At 35.4% G+C, this 17,871-nt stretch overlaps 1 protein-coding gene across 1 annotated transcript in view; it reads left to right on the top strand.

The window, feature by feature from the left end:
- The first annotated feature begins 5,918 nt into the window (after positions 1 to 5,918).
- Positions 5,919 to 17,871, top strand: part of LOC115217359 (transmembrane protein 135-like) — a 631,865-nt gene continuing 619,912 nt past the window's right edge. The window contains exon 1 of the mRNA XM_029787031.2: positions 5,919 to 6,205. Coding sequence (XP_029642891.1) covers positions 6,059 to 6,205 — 147 coding nt within the window. The 5' untranslated portion in view covers positions 5,919 to 6,058. The remainder of the gene's footprint in view (positions 6,206 to 17,871) is intronic.

The following is a 17,871-nucleotide window of genomic DNA, read 5'->3' as shown; positions in this document are numbered from 1 at the left end:
CTTAAAATTGCTGGCCTTGAGCTAAAATTTGAAATCAATATTAAGTATAAGAAGTGATACAAATTTACCTTATTCAACATCATAGACTTTTACACACAAGTACATTAGTGTTCACCAAGAGCTATAACAGCATAGGAGAGAGAGAGAAAGAGAGAGAGAGAGAGAGAGAGAGAGAGAGGAGAGAGAGAGAGAGAGAGAAAGAAAGAAACAGACAGATGGAGAAATGGAGACTATATACCATGTAAAAAAGACCATAATTTTCAATAAACACTCATTCTAGGTAAAAAAAATCCAACTAAGAGAGCATCCTTAATATTTGAACAGGTGAATATGACAGTGCAGAATTATGTAACTTTACAGCACTATACAATTTTGATATAATCACCAAGAAGTTCACATTCATAGACATTGAATTATATAGAAAGGGCTTAGCTACATTGAGAAAGATGAAAGTACATACACTTGATAAAAATAAGAAAGATATAAAATACAGATATTTAACACATTCAAGCTTATAATAATTATTGTAATCAACTTTATTACCATAGATTTTTAGGGTTACCACCCTTAACTTAGCCACTAAACTTCATAAGCCATTTAGAAAACCTAAGAAGAAACTAACTTACATACACAGAAAAACTTGTCACAAACTTTAGTATTAAAAAAAATTAATAACATTAATAGAAAAATATACAGTATTCCATCAAATAAGAAAATATTTGTGAGTAGATTCAAAGAAAAACTTTCAAACATGCACAACAAAATACAAACAAAAGTCATAAAATTATTTTCAATTCATATCAAGTCAGATGTATGGAAAAACGTTTTAGAATTAAGAGATAAACATTTCACAAACCAGTATAGAATTCTGAAAAAGGAAAAATATTTTGACCCTTTTTTTTTACCGTTTTTTTTTTTTTTTACCTGGACTTTTATGATTGTCATATAATTTTAAACTAACATTTGAGGCAACCCAATATTACTACACTAACAAGATTGCATCAGTGCAGCAGATGAGCTACTTGGAGAAGCTAAAAGAACATACACCATTCACACACATATATACACATATACATATAATGATATTAGGGAGTATAACTCCAAACTTACAGGGAAAATTGGTGCTAAATCCAGAGACATATAGCTAAGAAACAAAGTTTTTGCCACATAGACAGAGCTTATAGAAAAAATAGTAATCGTTAAGTATATAACCAGCTTCTGAAAAATTCTAATTAATAATTATTATGAAAATTGCATTTTATGTTTATCTCTTTTAGCATAACAACATACAAATAAAAGTTTCCTTGGAATTTTGTTAAATTTCTTTTTGATTTTTGCCAGAATATTATAAAAATGCATAGTTTAGATGTATTTTAAATATATAGTTTAACAACATCCAACTTGATTTCGGTGAAAAATAATGTTTTTTGCTTGTGCTATTAAGTAATCTCATCTCCTAATATACTGCAAAAGACATTTTTCCACCAAAATTGGAGTGGGATGGGCCCTTGGAATTCTCCCTCTCACTTTGAAGTTATTTTTTTTCAAGTGCTATCAACTAATCTCAGCTCTTATTATACTGCAAAGGACCTTTTCCCTTTTGCGGAGTATTTAGAGATCAGAATAGTGGTTGTTTTTTATGCCTAATAACTGTTATTTCTAGCATACTAAACAACCTACAGTGAGGACCTTTGAGTTTATTTAAAAGTAAGAGAAAAATACTTTACAAACCAAATTCCGATATAATCGTAATCTACATCATCTGTGACGTATATGTAGAAAATTTTATTAACAAATTATCCAAGTTTCAGTATGTTACCACACACATATACATACATATATATACACACACACACATATAAATATATACATAATATGTGTCTGTACATATATGCATATCATCATCATCATCATTTAACGCCCATTTTCCATGTTGGCATGGGTTAGACAGTTTGACAGAGGCCAACAAGCCTGGGGCTATGTCAGGCACCTGTCTGGTTTGGCATGTTTTTTTGTGGCTGGATGCTTTTCCTAATGCCACAGCTTTACAGTGTGGACTGAGTGCTTTTATGTGGCACTGCACAGTAGCATAGATTCAACAGCTGGATTTTTATATTTTTGTGATTCTATAGACCTTGGTGCAAATTGACTGGGAACCTGGAACCCACCAAAATTGTTCTCATTTGGGCACCACACTTCCTAAGGCTGGCTCTGCTCTCTCTCTATTTATATAATCATATATCAAAATAAGCAACAAAGACATCTGGATATTCTTGTTGCTTATTTTGATTTTAATCACCTTATTTTGAAATTGTGTGGATAATACCGTACTAAATTCTGGTGCCTCAACTTAGGTACTAAATTCATCTAAATCTAAATTTTTGCTCTCATCATCATCGTTTAACATCCGCTTTCCATGCTAGCATGGGTTGGACTATTTGACTGAGGAATGGCTGCACCAGGCCCCAATCTTGATCTGGTAGAGTTTCTACCGCTGGATGCCCTTCTTAACGCCAACCACTCCAAGTCTGTAGTGGGTGCTTTTACGTGCCACTAGCACGAGGGCCAGTCAGGCGGTACTGGCAACGTCCACGCTCAAATGGTGTTTTTTACATGCCACCTACACAGGAGCCAGTCCAGTGGCACTGGCAATGACCTCACTTGAATGTTTTTTCACGTGCCAGTAAGGTGACACTGGTAATGCCTTACTGGCACTTGTGCCGGTGCTCTATATAATCATATATATATATATATGATACCTTTGGCAATATGTCATGCTTGAGAAGACCCGTCAAACCAAGTTTCATCTCACCACTCAGTAGATGTCACTATCCATTAGAGAGATCCAAATTCTGAAAATGAAACGGATGTAATTGCCTTGAGGTCCATCTGTCCCTTTCTCCTGTCTTTTGTTCTCACGTGACCGCTAGCCACTGCTGAGCGCCCTTTTCGTTCCAGCAGTCATCGAAGCAACACGTATTTGTTCGTCTCCCTGCGGCCATTAGGCACTACTTCATAAGCCAGCCCCAACTCAACTCGTCCTGTCGAAAGACCCTTGTCCTACGTCCTGGTTTTGTTTTGTTTTTTATCTTTACCGTTATTGTTTTTACGTTTTTGTATTCTTATTGGTGTCACGTATTCTGTATTTTTGTTCGTGTACTCCGTTCGTTTTCCGTCCTCGTGTTGTATACATTCGAAGCTTTCTTCCAAGGGATCTAATGCGCTTGGCTTAGATTTTCCTTTGGGGGGCTGCCCAGATCGGAGCAATCTCAAGATTAATCAGCCGAAATTGCGAAGATGATCTGGTTCTTGACTGATGACTGAGGGCTTCGAATGTCCCGTCCTGTGGTTCTTGTGTCGTCTCTTTGGCGTTTCATGTTCTTGTCCATGTCTGTATTTATTTTTTACTGTTTACATATATATTTATATATATATATATATATATGTGGGTTGTGGTAAAGCACTTATCTCTTCAAGCTAAACGATGATGAATATACATAATATACATGAAAGTATGTATACACATTTTTTATATCAATGTGTGTGTGTGTGTGTGTTTGTGGGCATTTATATATAAATTTTTAGCATTATTGACTGATATGGCCAAAGAATTTACTGTTCAACCACAAACTTGAAAATCATTATAACAAATATTCAGAAAATCAACATAAAGGCACATTCAAATAATGAAACTCAACCATGCATGTCCTGCAATGCACAAACAGTTGTATATGATGTTTAAATTACCTACACTGGACTCATGAATATCTCTAAACAAAAATGATATACAGATATGACAGAAAGTGAATTCAAGCCATGATATGACATGCTGTATTGGCATTAATTTTTATTAATAACTTAACCATGCTGCAAGAAAACATGTAGTATAAAAATTGGCCCAGCTATTATAGATAAGTTGTAAAACGATTCATTTAATCCTTTAGCATTGAGATTTCTTTGTCAAATGTATTGCTTATTTATTCACATAGTTTTAAATTAATCATGCATTTTCTAGCTTCAAGATTCCAATGGTGACTTTGTATGCACATGTCTATGAACGAGGTTTATGTATGTGTGCACATTTATATATACATAGAAACAATGTGCCAGTGACATATAAAAGGTATCCACTACATTCTTGGAGTGGTTGGCATTAGGAAGGGCATCCAGCCATAGAAACCAAGCCAAATCAGACTGGAACCTGGTGCAGCTCTCTGGCTTACCAGTTCCAGTCAAACCATCTAACCCATGCCAGCATAGAAAGCAGATGTATGATGATAATACATGGTGACAATCATTTATATAAATGTAACAGCAGAAATTGATTAGTAAACAATATTATTACAAAATGTTGTGGTCAGCTGTTGTAACGATAATTATTTGTTGTTATAATTGTTTACTGTAGAATGTGAAAGATGAACAATGCATGAAGTTTTAAGAAAGTATTTATTTACCGTTACGTTACAATACTTTGCCTCGACAAGCAGGTTTTGATAAATCCAAAAGCATGCGAAGTAAAGTTTGTGTTTGTGTCCTCTTCGTTGTTTAGTAGTAATTGCTGAGACAGATAGAATGATGTTGTAAGAGAAAAGAATTGGAGCTAGTGAAAGTGAGAGAGTGTGGGACGTTGTCTTTCTTTTTCCTTCTGGCCATTTTGTCTGCCTGCCTCCATGATTCTAGTGGTCAGTTCACTAACTGATGTTAGCTCTCTCTCAACTCACGAGTTTGTCACCAAGGTGACTAACTCAGTTGATTCATCATGACTGTGACAAACTGATTTTTGCTTGGGATGTGCTTGCTTATATAAAGATCCAGAAGGATAGATATATCATTGAGAACAATAGATTTAGTTGGTGATCTTGTTATCTCTATTCTAGCTTTTGGTGAAGTAGAAGTGGTTAGAAAGGGTCAAGTGGTGAAGACATTATTTCGGCCTAGCTAAAGACATCTGGAAAATGTAAAACTGCTGTCAAAGAAAAACCATTGTTCCATCGTGGGAACAGTTCTGTAGGAGTGTTAATTTAAATTTGGCTGTGGTGGATCGAATCCACTTCATACAAGCAAGATTCACTAAATAAATATTGAATTTTGCATATCTACCTAACTATCTACCTATCTATATCATCTTCATCATTTAATCTCCTCTGTCATATTTGGATACCTTCCTGTCACTAACCCTCACCTGTTTCTAAATAAGGTCACTCTTACTTATGATGAGATGAGTCTTAGAGGATGGGAAACAAGACATATTTGCATAAGTGTCTTTTACAATCATCATGTGATTTTAAGGAAAGTGATGCACACAAACACCACATACTGGACCTCCTTCACTTCTGTCCACCGATTCAGTCCTGAAAAGGACTCAGGTGTCCAATAACTTTTCATTAGTCAGACAGAATTTAGGCACTTATATTAGGTAACAGAGTAGATGTTAATTAATTTAACTGTTGCGTGTATGTATGTATGTATGTACGTATGTATGTACGTATGTATGTATGTATATGCGCAAACACACACATTTATGTGTATAAAGTGTGAGAAAGAGAGCGACAGACAGACAGACAGATAGATAGATAGATAGATAGATAGATAGATAGATAGATAGATAGATAGACAGATATATAATGTGTATGTGTGTATATATTTATGTAAATGTGTACACACACATACATCTATACAAATACACACGCAAAAATATATTCGAGTTGATACATGTATGATTAAATACCACGTGTTCACTTATTGTTTGGCTAAATTTATGCGCACATACACACACACACATATATATATATATATATATATATATATAATATATATATATATATATATATATATATATATATATATATATATATATATATATAAATATATGTATGTATGTGTGTATTGCAACTGCTGTCTCTGCATGACGGTAATGCTGTCATTCTTTCATTCTTTATAACTGTCCGAGCATTTCATTCAGCAGGTATCTACAGACGCTAAATGTAAGCAGAAGAATGAAGTTAATGAACAAGCGGAAGTTGATTGGTTGAAAAACAGTCAAAGGTCAAAGTTTAAAATGGCGAATCTTAGCAAACCTTTGGGTATTAAATACAGCTGTTATGAAGTTGGGCATACTTGGAACCCTTATTGTTTGCATGCCACTAAAGATATAGCAAAACACGGCTTCAAGGAGGCCCTTAAAATTTATACTCTCGTATACGTGGTGAGTATCATAGATTCCGTCTAGTAACATTGGTTCCGTATAGTAGCATGTGACAGCTACACCGCTAACACTGACATTTGTCAACTTTCCATCCATAACTCTTGTTTTCTCTAATTAATTCGTTTAATTGTCGTTTTTTTTTCTTTGTCGCTTTTCGCTGCCATCGTCAATATTACTTTATTCTTCACGTGCTTTCCCCCACCACCTTAAATATTTCATTGAACAACAGCTGCCTGCTTGTTCGAAATTTCCCATTACCATCTTGTTGAGTTTAAGCCGCCGCTACGTAATTTTTGCATGTTAGTAGGAAAACAAAACTAAAGTACTCGTTCTTTTAATTAATTATATACTGGAAGCAAATCTTACTTTAGATTGCTTCCTTTTATGTGTGTGTGTTTTCTTTCTTGGTTATTTTTCTCGGATACAAACACTATACACAAGTTTCGAAATAATTGTTTGCTGTATCTTTCATTATAATGTTTTGTTTATTATAAATAGTTTCTCGCGTGCTCTCTTTTTCGATGTTGTAAACTCAAATTACTATAAATAATGTAAAGTAATTTTAGTAAACGTTGAGAGAAAACTACTGTACTGGGGAGGTTTGATGTATAAACTTTGGCGATATATCAGTATATTCATTCGTATTCTAGGCGTGTTTCTCTTTTTCTGGCATAAACCCAAATATTTTGCGGTAGGGGTTAGTTGATATCGCTCCCAAAACTTGACTAGTGCTTTATTCTATCGACCTCGAAAGGATAAAACGCAAAGTCGACCTCAGTGGAGTTTGAACTTAGAACGTTAAGGGCCGGAATAATAATTCTTTTTACTGTAGACAGGAAACCTGAAACTTTGTGGTAGGGAGCTAATCGATTACATCGACCCCAGTGCTCAACTGGTACTTATTTCATCAACCCCAAAAGGATGAAAGGCGGAGCCGACCTCGGTGGAATTTGAACTTATCGTAAAGTCAGATGAAATACCGCTAACCACTTTTGTTCGGCTGGATAGCTTTACGGAAGTTTTGTAAACAGATGTAAACAAGTCCCAGGTAAATGGGTCCTTCGTCTTAACAACTGCTAGTAACTATAAAAAAAACTGCATAAATGTGTGTATAGATCGAATTAATATAACTTATAACCATTTCCTCTGCTAGACACTAACCTGTAGAAAGTAACATTTCCTGGTGAACAGAGGTATGTAGAAATTGTCATGTCAAATCGACACAACAATAACAAACTTTTTAAGTTGCACGATATGGACCCCACTCCTCTACCTCTCTCTTTCTACATATACCGTAGGGTCGTGTAATACCTATTTCTTTATTATCCACAAGGGGCTAAACACAGAGGGGACAAACAAGGACAGACATAGGTATTAAATCGATTACATCGACCCCAGTGCGTAACTGGTACTTAATTTATCGACCCCGAAAGGATGAAAGGCAAAGTCGACCTCGGCGGAATTTGAACTCACAACGTAACGGCAGACGAAATACCGCTAAGCATTTCGCCCGGCGTGCTAACGTTTCTGCCAGCTCGCCGTGTAATACCATTACACGACCTAGTGGTTGCTCGACCTGCTAGAAATAAGAACCAAATCTACCTTAGATCATAGTCTAGAGAGAGAAATAGGTGAAGTCACATGCGTTTTCTAAACCTAGATATTCGATGTTGAAAATAAATGGAGTAGTTACTACTGAAACTTCTTTAATCATAGATCTGTTTGACTTAGGGTTAAACAGCAAATTTATACTGCTATATTGTCAACACACACACATATACATATATATATATCTTTTATCATTTACTTATTTCAACCACCTTGAAAAATTTTAGTTGAATGAATCAACTCTAGAGCTTGATACTTATTCTATCGGTCGCTTTTGCCGAACCTTTAAGTTACGGGGACGCAAACACCAACACCTGTTGTCAAGCGGTGGTGGGGAACACACACACACTTGTATACACGACTGATTTCTTGCAGTTTCTGCCTACCAAATGCACTCGCAAAGTTCCATGCAGTGGAAGTGAACCCGGATTCATGTGGTTGGGAAGCAGACTTCTTACCACACAACCACAATTATTAAATTAAAGGACCATCATGTTGGTGGTTTATATATGTGTGTGTCCACACGCGCGCGCGCACAAACACACACACACACGCACACACACACATCAATATCATCATCATTATTTAACGTCCGCCTTCCATGCTGGCACGAGTGGGACGCTTTGACAGGTGCTGGCCAGCCAGAAGCCTGCACCAAACTTTTATGTTTGTTTTAGCAGGATTTTTACAGTTGGATGCCCTTCCTAACACCAACCACCCAGCGGAGTGGACGAAGTGCTTTTTACATGGCACAAACACAAGCAAGGACAGTTTTCACAGCTGGATGCCCTTCCAAATGCCAACCACGTTAGCGTGTGAACTGGATGCTTTTTAAGTGGCACCTGCACTGACAGGGTCACCAAGTAACTTGCAAGGCAAAAATCTTTTGAGCAGGGAAGGGGCATTGGAGGAGATGATCTTGTGTCAGATGATGAAAGATTATAGTGAGACACAAACAGGTGTCTTGCTGTAGAAGAGGTACAAGGTTACCTGGCCAGAGAGAGAGAAAGAGATCAGGAATGAGGACAGAAACAGGTGTGCTGCCGTAAAGGAGTTAAAGGGTTACTCAAACTGAGGAAAGTGCATGAGGAGAAAGAGAGTGGGAGACAGAAGAATAGAGATGGTGCCAAAGTGCTGAGCATACTCACAAGAGACAGGGATCAGAATATAAATGGGATGGTCAACTAAAAGTAGAGAGACATAGATGGTGGGAAGTACCAGGGCATACACTTGAGGTTCAAAGGTCGTAATATAAGTGGCAGGACATTTATACATATATATATATAAAGTTCTATTGTGTTTCTTTGTCCTGTTATTATTCTTTATGTGTACTGTATTTTTTTTTGTATTTGTATTTTTTTTGTATTTTTTATTTTGTATTTCTATTTTTATTTGTATTGCTTTTACGTCCTATCCTTGTCACATTTTTTTCTTTCCTTGTTTTTACCCCTCTGCAAAGGAATTTTATTTAATTCCTTTGCAGGAAGGATTGGTCCGACAGGGCGTGTTCTGTCGTTACCTTTGAAACACGCATGGAGCCGAACCGGGGATAGCTGATGAAGGGAAATGTTCCTTGTGTTGTTTGTCTTGTGCTCTGTTTTTTCGTTGTTAAAAAAAGTCCGTTTCCATGTTTTTATGTTTTCGTTTCTCGTTGAGTTCTACATCTATTTGTGGTGTCCTGTACTCATATATATATATATATATATATATATATGCATGTATATATACATGTAGATGTAGGTATGTATGCATATATTTTATTTATTAAATTATTGTATGACTGAGTGCCCTCGCGTCGTTTCTTTTCTTTTCTCCAAGTAAGTTTTTATATATATATATATGTGTGTATGTTTATAAAACATGTATGAAAATTTATTTATTTGTATATATATTAAAAAGAAAGAATGAACTTGCAAGTCATGAGGTATCACTTTAGAGTGTGTAATTCACAATTCAAACATAATTGCAGAGTAGTTAGAGTATACAAGGGATTAAGAAATAATGCATAAAGTCTCTACAGCTGTTTCTAGTATAGCAGTGCATATGTTGTATAGGTTATTGGGTCATTGAGCAAACATTTCCATATATGATTAATATCCCATCTTCAGAGAGGAGTAAGAATTAAGGAATATCCTTAGTAAGAGATATTGTTACCATTTTCCACCGAGGTTGACTTTGCTTTTCATTCTTTTGGGGTCAGTGTAATTGACTATCCTCCTCTAACACAAATTTCAGGCCTTGTGCCTACAGTAGAAAAGATTATTATTATTATTGTTGTTGTTGTTGTTGTTGTTTGTTATTATTATTATTATTATTATTATTAATAATAATAAGGTGGTGAGCTGGCAGAATTGTTAGCATGTTGGATGAAATGCTTAGCAGCGTTTCATCCATCTGTACGTTTTGAGTTCAAATTCCACCAAGGTCAACTTTGCTTTTCATCCTTTCAGGGTTGATAAATTAAGTACCACTTGAACACTGGGGTCAATGAAATCAACTCATCCCCTCCCCCAAAATTGCTGCCCTTGTGGCAAAATTTGAAATTATTTTTATTAGTAGTAGTGTATATATATATATATATATATATATTATATATATACACAGCATATGCATATATGTGTGTGTGTGTGTGTATATGTATATATATATATGCATGCATAATGATCAATTTTACCTTTTATTCTTATGGGGTTGTGAAAATAAAGTACCAGTTTTGTACTGGGATCAATTTAATCAACTGTTCCCACCCACAAAATTTCTGGTCCTGTGGACATGTACAATATCAATTTCATTTAATTTAATGTTATATTTTTAATGGGATTGATGGACTTAGCTCTTTCTAACAATAAGTCAGTTCTAGATACAAATCCAGTGAGTTTCACTTGCATAGCATTCTCAGTTAACAGTCATGCAGGAAATTTGTTTTTCATTATATACATTGCTGGAAACCCTTGTTCATAATGATAACTGGATGAGAACTTCAAGAGTCTCTCCACATGTTTTCTAGAGACAGATGGTTAAGATGTCACCATAGAACAAAAGAATTTTGTTATAGAAGAGGTTTGAAAAAGAACTTTTGCCATGGAGTCAATCATAAATTCCACAAATTCATTTTGTAGATTGTCAGGAACTCATCTGGGATTAATTCTAAAACAATTTCAATGAGTTGATAATCTAATTTACTAATCTCAAGAATGTAGGTATCTAATTCCTCACGTGTCTAACCAAGATGTATTGTATAAAGGTTTAATTCATATTCTCAAAAACATCACAACAACCTCATCTCAGTTATACCATAACTCTAATTTCATTCAGAATAATTTTAGATTGTTGGTGAGGTTTATACTAGTAGTTTAACTGCCTTGAAGTGGATATTGTAAATGATGCTATAATACATATGAAAACTGAATGTTAGGTTTACAAAACATCAGTTGTATTTATTTTGGTGTGATGACTTCAAAATTCCAGAGTTTTATAAATCTTGCATGTTTATGCAATTTTTCTCTTACATATATCTAAGAATATGCTTACCCCAGTTTAGAAATTACTGACCTAGATCTTGAAATGAAATGAACTTAAATGTAAAATAAAGTTTACTGAAAGTTGATACTACTAAAGCCATATTTTGACTTGTAGAATGACTTATATTCAGACTTTTTAAAGTTCTTAAAGATGACATAGCAGGTCATTCTTATTCCAAATATTTGCATTTTTATATAGCTAAAACCAACAGTAACAAAGCTCAGGCAATTTGAAAGATGCAAGGTCAGCTTCACTAGTAAGTTTTGAACCAGAAGGTGGATTTTACTAATAACTTGAGAATATTTTCTTTTAATCAAAAATCTACCCTTATGCCAAGTTGCAGCTAAATCAATGAGTTTATAGAATTAAATTTGAAAATGGTTGGATCATCTGTCTTGAAATCACCCAACACACATAAACCACCCTTATTTTGATGATGGCTTCTAAAGATACTGAAAGCTCAGCTCATCCATTTACAAATCTTGATTGCCCTGTATAAGGTGGCGACTTGCAGAAAAGTTTCTTACTGAGCAAAATGCATAGTAGCATTTCGTCTATCTTTATGTTCTGGGTTCAAATGTTGCTGGGGTTCACTTTGCCTTTCATCCTTTCAGAGTTAATAAAACAGTACCAGTTGAGTACTGTGGTCCATTTAATTGACTTAGCCCCTCTCTTGAAATTGCTGGCCTTGTGTCAAAATCTGAAACCAATATATGCTCTGTATACTATACTGAGAACTTAGTACAGAATGCAAACTGCTTAATATAAAATTCATTCAAATGCTTTCCAAACTTAACCAGTCACACATAAATGTTGCCTGAATATACTAATATATGCATTTATATACATGTGCATGTGTATACACTCACACAAGTGTATCATCACCCTCATTTTACATCCACATTTTCTTCATAGTTTGGATTGGACAGCTCATCAAGGACTAACTTATCTTTTATCTGGAGTTATTACCTTCCTAGTGTGTGTGTGTGTTGTGGTGGTGGTGGTGAGGTCAGAGACCACATCTCCCTTCTAAGTTGTGTTATTGGTATGTTTTCTGCAACTGGTTGTCCATTCTTATTGTCAATCACTTCACTGAGTGTACTAGGTGCATTTAATAGTGGCCAACAGCACTAGAAAAATTGTCACAACCTAGTCAAATATATACGTCCCTCAACCTCACACTAGGAAGTAGATTCTCAATTTTTTAGCCTCTTCCAGTAGCTCATTTGTTGTAAGACCACACTCTTCTTTAGTAGTCAATTGCCTTAATGTATAGTTCTCTCTTTGATCATTTGTAAATTATTTAGTATGTGAAAATCTATGCACAAGTTGTGTGTGTGTGTGTATAATCGTTATTTTCACATTCATTTTTCCATATTTTCATGGAGTTCATTGAGATAGATTTTCTTCCAGTCAGTGCTCTTCCTGAAGCAAAGTGATATTTCCCCAAGGCTGGGCATGTTTTCACAAAAGGTTGAAAATGGAGGATCCATTTAAGTGGCACTTGTTTACAAGTATTGTTTCTGTCTAACAAATTCACCCACAGGTTTCTGATTGGCCTTAGGCTGTAGTAGACACATAAGGAGACTTGCAATGGGACCAAAACCACATGGCTGGAGAACTAACCCTTCCACAACACAGCCCCACTCACACCCATATATATATGTGTTTGTGTGTATTTAAGTGCATCTATATTTGTGTTTATATTAAGTGCAAATACACACACACACACTGCTACATTTGTCCTCACACATATTTATACATGTGTACATCCATATAATTTATATATACGTGTGTGCGTATGTGTGTGTACATGTGAAGGTATTGCTGTGCTGTCCAGAAGTTCAGTTTTCAACCACATGGCTTTAAGTTCACTCTCATTTACAGCACCTAGGACATCTATCACCACCCTTACTCATGCTGACCAATGCTCTGCAAAGTAGTATGATCAGCTCAGGCTATGGTGAGGGACACTTGCCCAAGGTGCTGCAAATGGGATATACACACACACACTTAGATACTTTCGTTTCGGCCTACATTGGCCTAGGTCATGTGTAACATAGTAGCACCATCTGTAATATATATTTGTTGCACAGCTGTGCAGTGATAATCATAATATACTCTGTATTTATTAAGCTAAACAAAACCTTTATTTCAAACGACAACAAAAAAATTATAAACATTAAAATAAACATGCCAGCATGAAATTACTGATTAATTATTACATGTTTTCAAAATGACCACCTACTTTTTCACGACTGGGGGTAATACTTTTCAGTGGCCTCAATTCATCAAAGTTATGAGTTACCTGCAACATATGTATTGTTGTTCTGGTACTTAATTTATTGACCCCAACAAGATGAACCGCAAAGCCAACCTGGGCGGAATTTGAACTCAGGATGTAGTGGCAGACAAAATACCACTAAGCATTTCACCTGGCATGCTAATGATTCTACCAGCTTATCACCTTTCAATCAATCCTGTATAATGCAGTATAGATGCCCTTTATGTGCAGCAAAATACAGGTGGAATTTATGTTGAAAATTAAAGTTTGTAAAGATTAATGGTTTTCTGTTAACATATCCTTATATAGATGCATATGCATCCCAGCCTCCATTTTGCCAAAATGACTTTTGTTATCTCTTCCATGGGATGCAATGTCTTCATCTCAGTCTTTTCTATTTCATTCCAAATCTTCCTTAGTCTTCCTGTTCCTCACATCCCATTCACTTTTGGTGCTTGGTTTTGTAAGGTACTAGGCAATTTCATTAGTGACTGTGCCTTTAAAACATACCCAATACACTCTATAGTGATTGGAAAATGGGTAGAGATATCATATGCACATACACGTGTGTATGTATGCAATGTATACATATACAGATGTGTGTTTGTGTGCATTACATGTTTATGCATATGTGAATATATATCTCTTTGTATCTCTATGTATATGTGTGTATTTGTATGTATAAATGTGTGTGTGTATATGTGTTGGTATATAATGTCTTACTGCTTGCTTTCAAAATAATGCATTGATTTAGTAAATAGCATATTATAGTTTGATAACCGAAATAAGTTTTCATTTGTAATATTTTTTATATGCTTTATTGGCTGGGAAGAGATTTCTAACTTACTCTATCATTAACACTTATCTTTTTTATGCAATACAAGTTGAATATATAAATGATAAAATTCTGGCACTTTAAGTACACAATAAGCCATGTACATGTATTGAGAGATAGGGGAATGGGAGAACGAGATAACTAAAACCACAGTGACACCACACAGCCTCTCACTTCTTAGAATCCTCTGTTTTTTTTTTCTTTCTCTATAATATCTTTATCCATTCACCATTTTCATCATGCCATAGCAACTAACAGTTTCTTATATACTATTTGAGTTCCCTTAATATGAGACACATTTTACAAGGTTAAGATGTGTGCAATGCTAAAGAAGTATGTGCAATAAACATGTAGGTGTCTGTCTATCTCTCATTTGTTCTCTCACTCTCTCCTCTCTCTCCCTCTCCCCCCTCTCTTTCTCTTTACACACATAACAGGCTTCTATGTGCTTCCTCCTTAGCAGTTATACCCTCAAAGCTTTGGTCAGTCCAAGGCTACCTTTAAAGAATCTTGCTCAGGATGCCACACAATGGGAGTGAACCTGAAACTATGTGATTTCAAGGGGAGATCCTAACCACACACACACCTGTCTGTGTGTCTGTAGAGATAGGGGAAATGGGAGAGGGAGGCAAGCAACATCTAAGGATTGAGGGTTGGGGTGTGCAAGTTGGGAGGCTACAGGGATGTGTGTGTGTGTATATATATATATATGCTCACACACACCTGTAGATATGTGTGTGTGTGTGTGTGTATATATATATATATATATATATATATATTTATATATATATATATTGCATTCTATATTGTGTGTAATTAGGTGTACGTATATTTACATACATGTTAGTATGTATATGATGAGAAAGATGCTTTCGAAACAATGGCTAAAACAAGTTTGACATCTTGGATTGTCATTAACTTCAACAAGCTGACCATAACCACCCCAGGAGTTTCTTTCTTTCTTGTCCTTCCTGTCTTCCTTTTTCTCTTTTTTTTCCTTTCCCCACTTATTCTCTCCCTGACCAAGCCTCCAAAAATTCATTACATGCACATACTTACACACACATGCATGCACAGAGAGAAAGAGGCTATAGTGGAAATAAATGTTGCTTTTCTTAAACACAATATTTTAATCATTTAGAAATATTTTTGAGTCTGGTTTCAAAAATGTAAGTCATTTGTACAGTATTTATATTTTAGCTTTCTTTAAACAGACAATATTTTAATGCTTCTTTAAATTATTTTCAAGTGAATACTATTACAAAAATTTTTTTTTTTGCGTATTTAAAAAATATTCTAAAGTGAAAATGGCTTTAAAAATATGGTAAATATTTCATAAAAGACCCCTTCGTAACCTCAGTGTGCAATAAATTTTTTCCATAAGTTTTTTTTTTTTTAGTCCATCCAATGTATCTCACCTCCAAATATTTGGTTGCTATTTCTAGGTTGCCCTGTTACCACGTAACAGCTATTTGCAATAAAGGAACTGAAATACCTGTTACATGGTAGCAGGACGTGCAAGAAATAGCAGCCAAATCTTTCCTTGTGATTTTGATGTCATATTCGTTGAAAGCATGCGAAATATCCTGGAAAAGAAAAAAACCCACAAAACAAAAATCTGTTGCTAGGAAACTCAGACTTTTCCCAGTGACCCAACGGCTCACAGGTAATCTAGTATTTATATAAAAGGCATGAAATTTTCTGTAAAAAAGCATATCCAATGAGTCTTGGAAACAAATGAGATGAAAGTACAAAAAAATAATTATCCAAAATTCTGACTACCTCCTTTTCTATAATATATAAAATCTCTACATCACATCAAACACATTCTCTCTCTCTACCTATCTATCTATACACACACACACACACACATATATCTATATAATAGTCGTTTGACTGTGGCCATCCTGGAGCACCAGCTTGAAGGGTTTTAATCAAACAAATTGACCCCAGGACTTTTGTCTTAAACCTAGAACTTATTCTACCAGTGTCTTTGCTGAACTGCTAAGTTATGGGGATGTAAACATACCAACACTGGTTATCAAACAGCGATGGGGACACACACACACACACCCATACACACGCACACACAATGAGCTTCTTTCAGTTTCCATCTATCAAACCCAATCACAAGGCTTTAACTGGCACGAGGCTATAGTGGAAGACACTTGCCCAAGGTGCTATACCTGGAACCATGCGGTTGGGAAGCAAGCTTCTTATCACACAGATGTACATACACACACACACACGTATAATCTAAAAATAGAATTCCATTTATAGATGCAGGTTTATATAGGGATGACGGCCTTATAGCCACGCATGATCTAAACGGCCATGAATCAGATAGACTTAGGAAGGACCTTATTGCTTTCTTTCAAAGGATGGGCTTACGGGTTACAATAGATGCTAACCTGAATAGTGTAGATTTTTTAGACGTAAATTTTAATGTAAGGTCGGATAGATTTAAACCTTTCCGTAAACCCAATGAAAAGCTATCGTATATTAGCAAAGATTCGAACCATCCACCAGTTATCCTTAGGAACTTAGTCAGCAATGTAGGTAGAAGAATATCTTCAATTTCTTCGGACGAGGCAGCATTCCATAATGCTGCACCTTATTACGATAGCGCATTAAAGAATAGTGGATTCTCTGAGAAGATCCAGTACAACCAGCTTAATGCTGGTAATAATGCTGTACGAAGAACTAGGACCAGGAAAGTTTTGTGGTTCAACCCGGCTTTCAATTTGGCCGTAAAGACTAATATAAGTAAGGAATTTTTGAGATTAGTCTCTAAGCATTTTAAGCAGGGTCATAAATTCTATAGGATATTTAATAGAAGAACCCTGAAGGTTAGCTATTCTTGTTGCAGAAATTTCACCTCTTACATTAGCCAGCATAATAGGAAGCTAATTGAGATTAGACATGGTGCTGAGCCCATTAAGAAATGCAATTGCAAAAACGAAAACTCCTGTCCGTTAGAAGGGAAATGTCTAGTGAAAGGAGTAGTTTATAGAGCCAAGGTGCAAGTAGAAGGCTCATCGGAATACAAGACATACACAGGGGCTTCAGAAAATTCATTTAAAACACGATTTTATTCACATAAAAATTCATTTAAATACCCAGATAGGAAGAGGACCAGCCTAGCAAAATATGTCTGGGAACTAAAAGAAAAGGAAACCCCACCTTTCAACGTGACATGGAGCATTCTGGACAGAGCGGCACCATACAGGCATGGAGCACACAGAAATAATTTTAAATGCAAGCTTTGCCTATCAGAAAAAATGTACATTTTATTCAAAGATAATAATTCTTTGAATCAAAGAAGTGAGCTAATGAACTTATGTAGGCACGCAACCAAATTTAAAATGTCAAATATAAATATACCATATGGATAGAGTATATATTTTGTATTTTTGA

The sequence above is a fragment of the Octopus sinensis genome, linkage group LG1, assembly GCF_006345805.1.
Source record: "Octopus sinensis linkage group LG1, ASM634580v1, whole genome shotgun sequence".
NCBI lineage: Eukaryota > Metazoa > Mollusca > Cephalopoda > Octopoda > Octopodidae > Octopus > Octopus sinensis.
The sequence above is the reverse complement of the archived record's forward strand: the minus strand, read 5'-3'. Positions and strand labels throughout refer to the sequence as shown.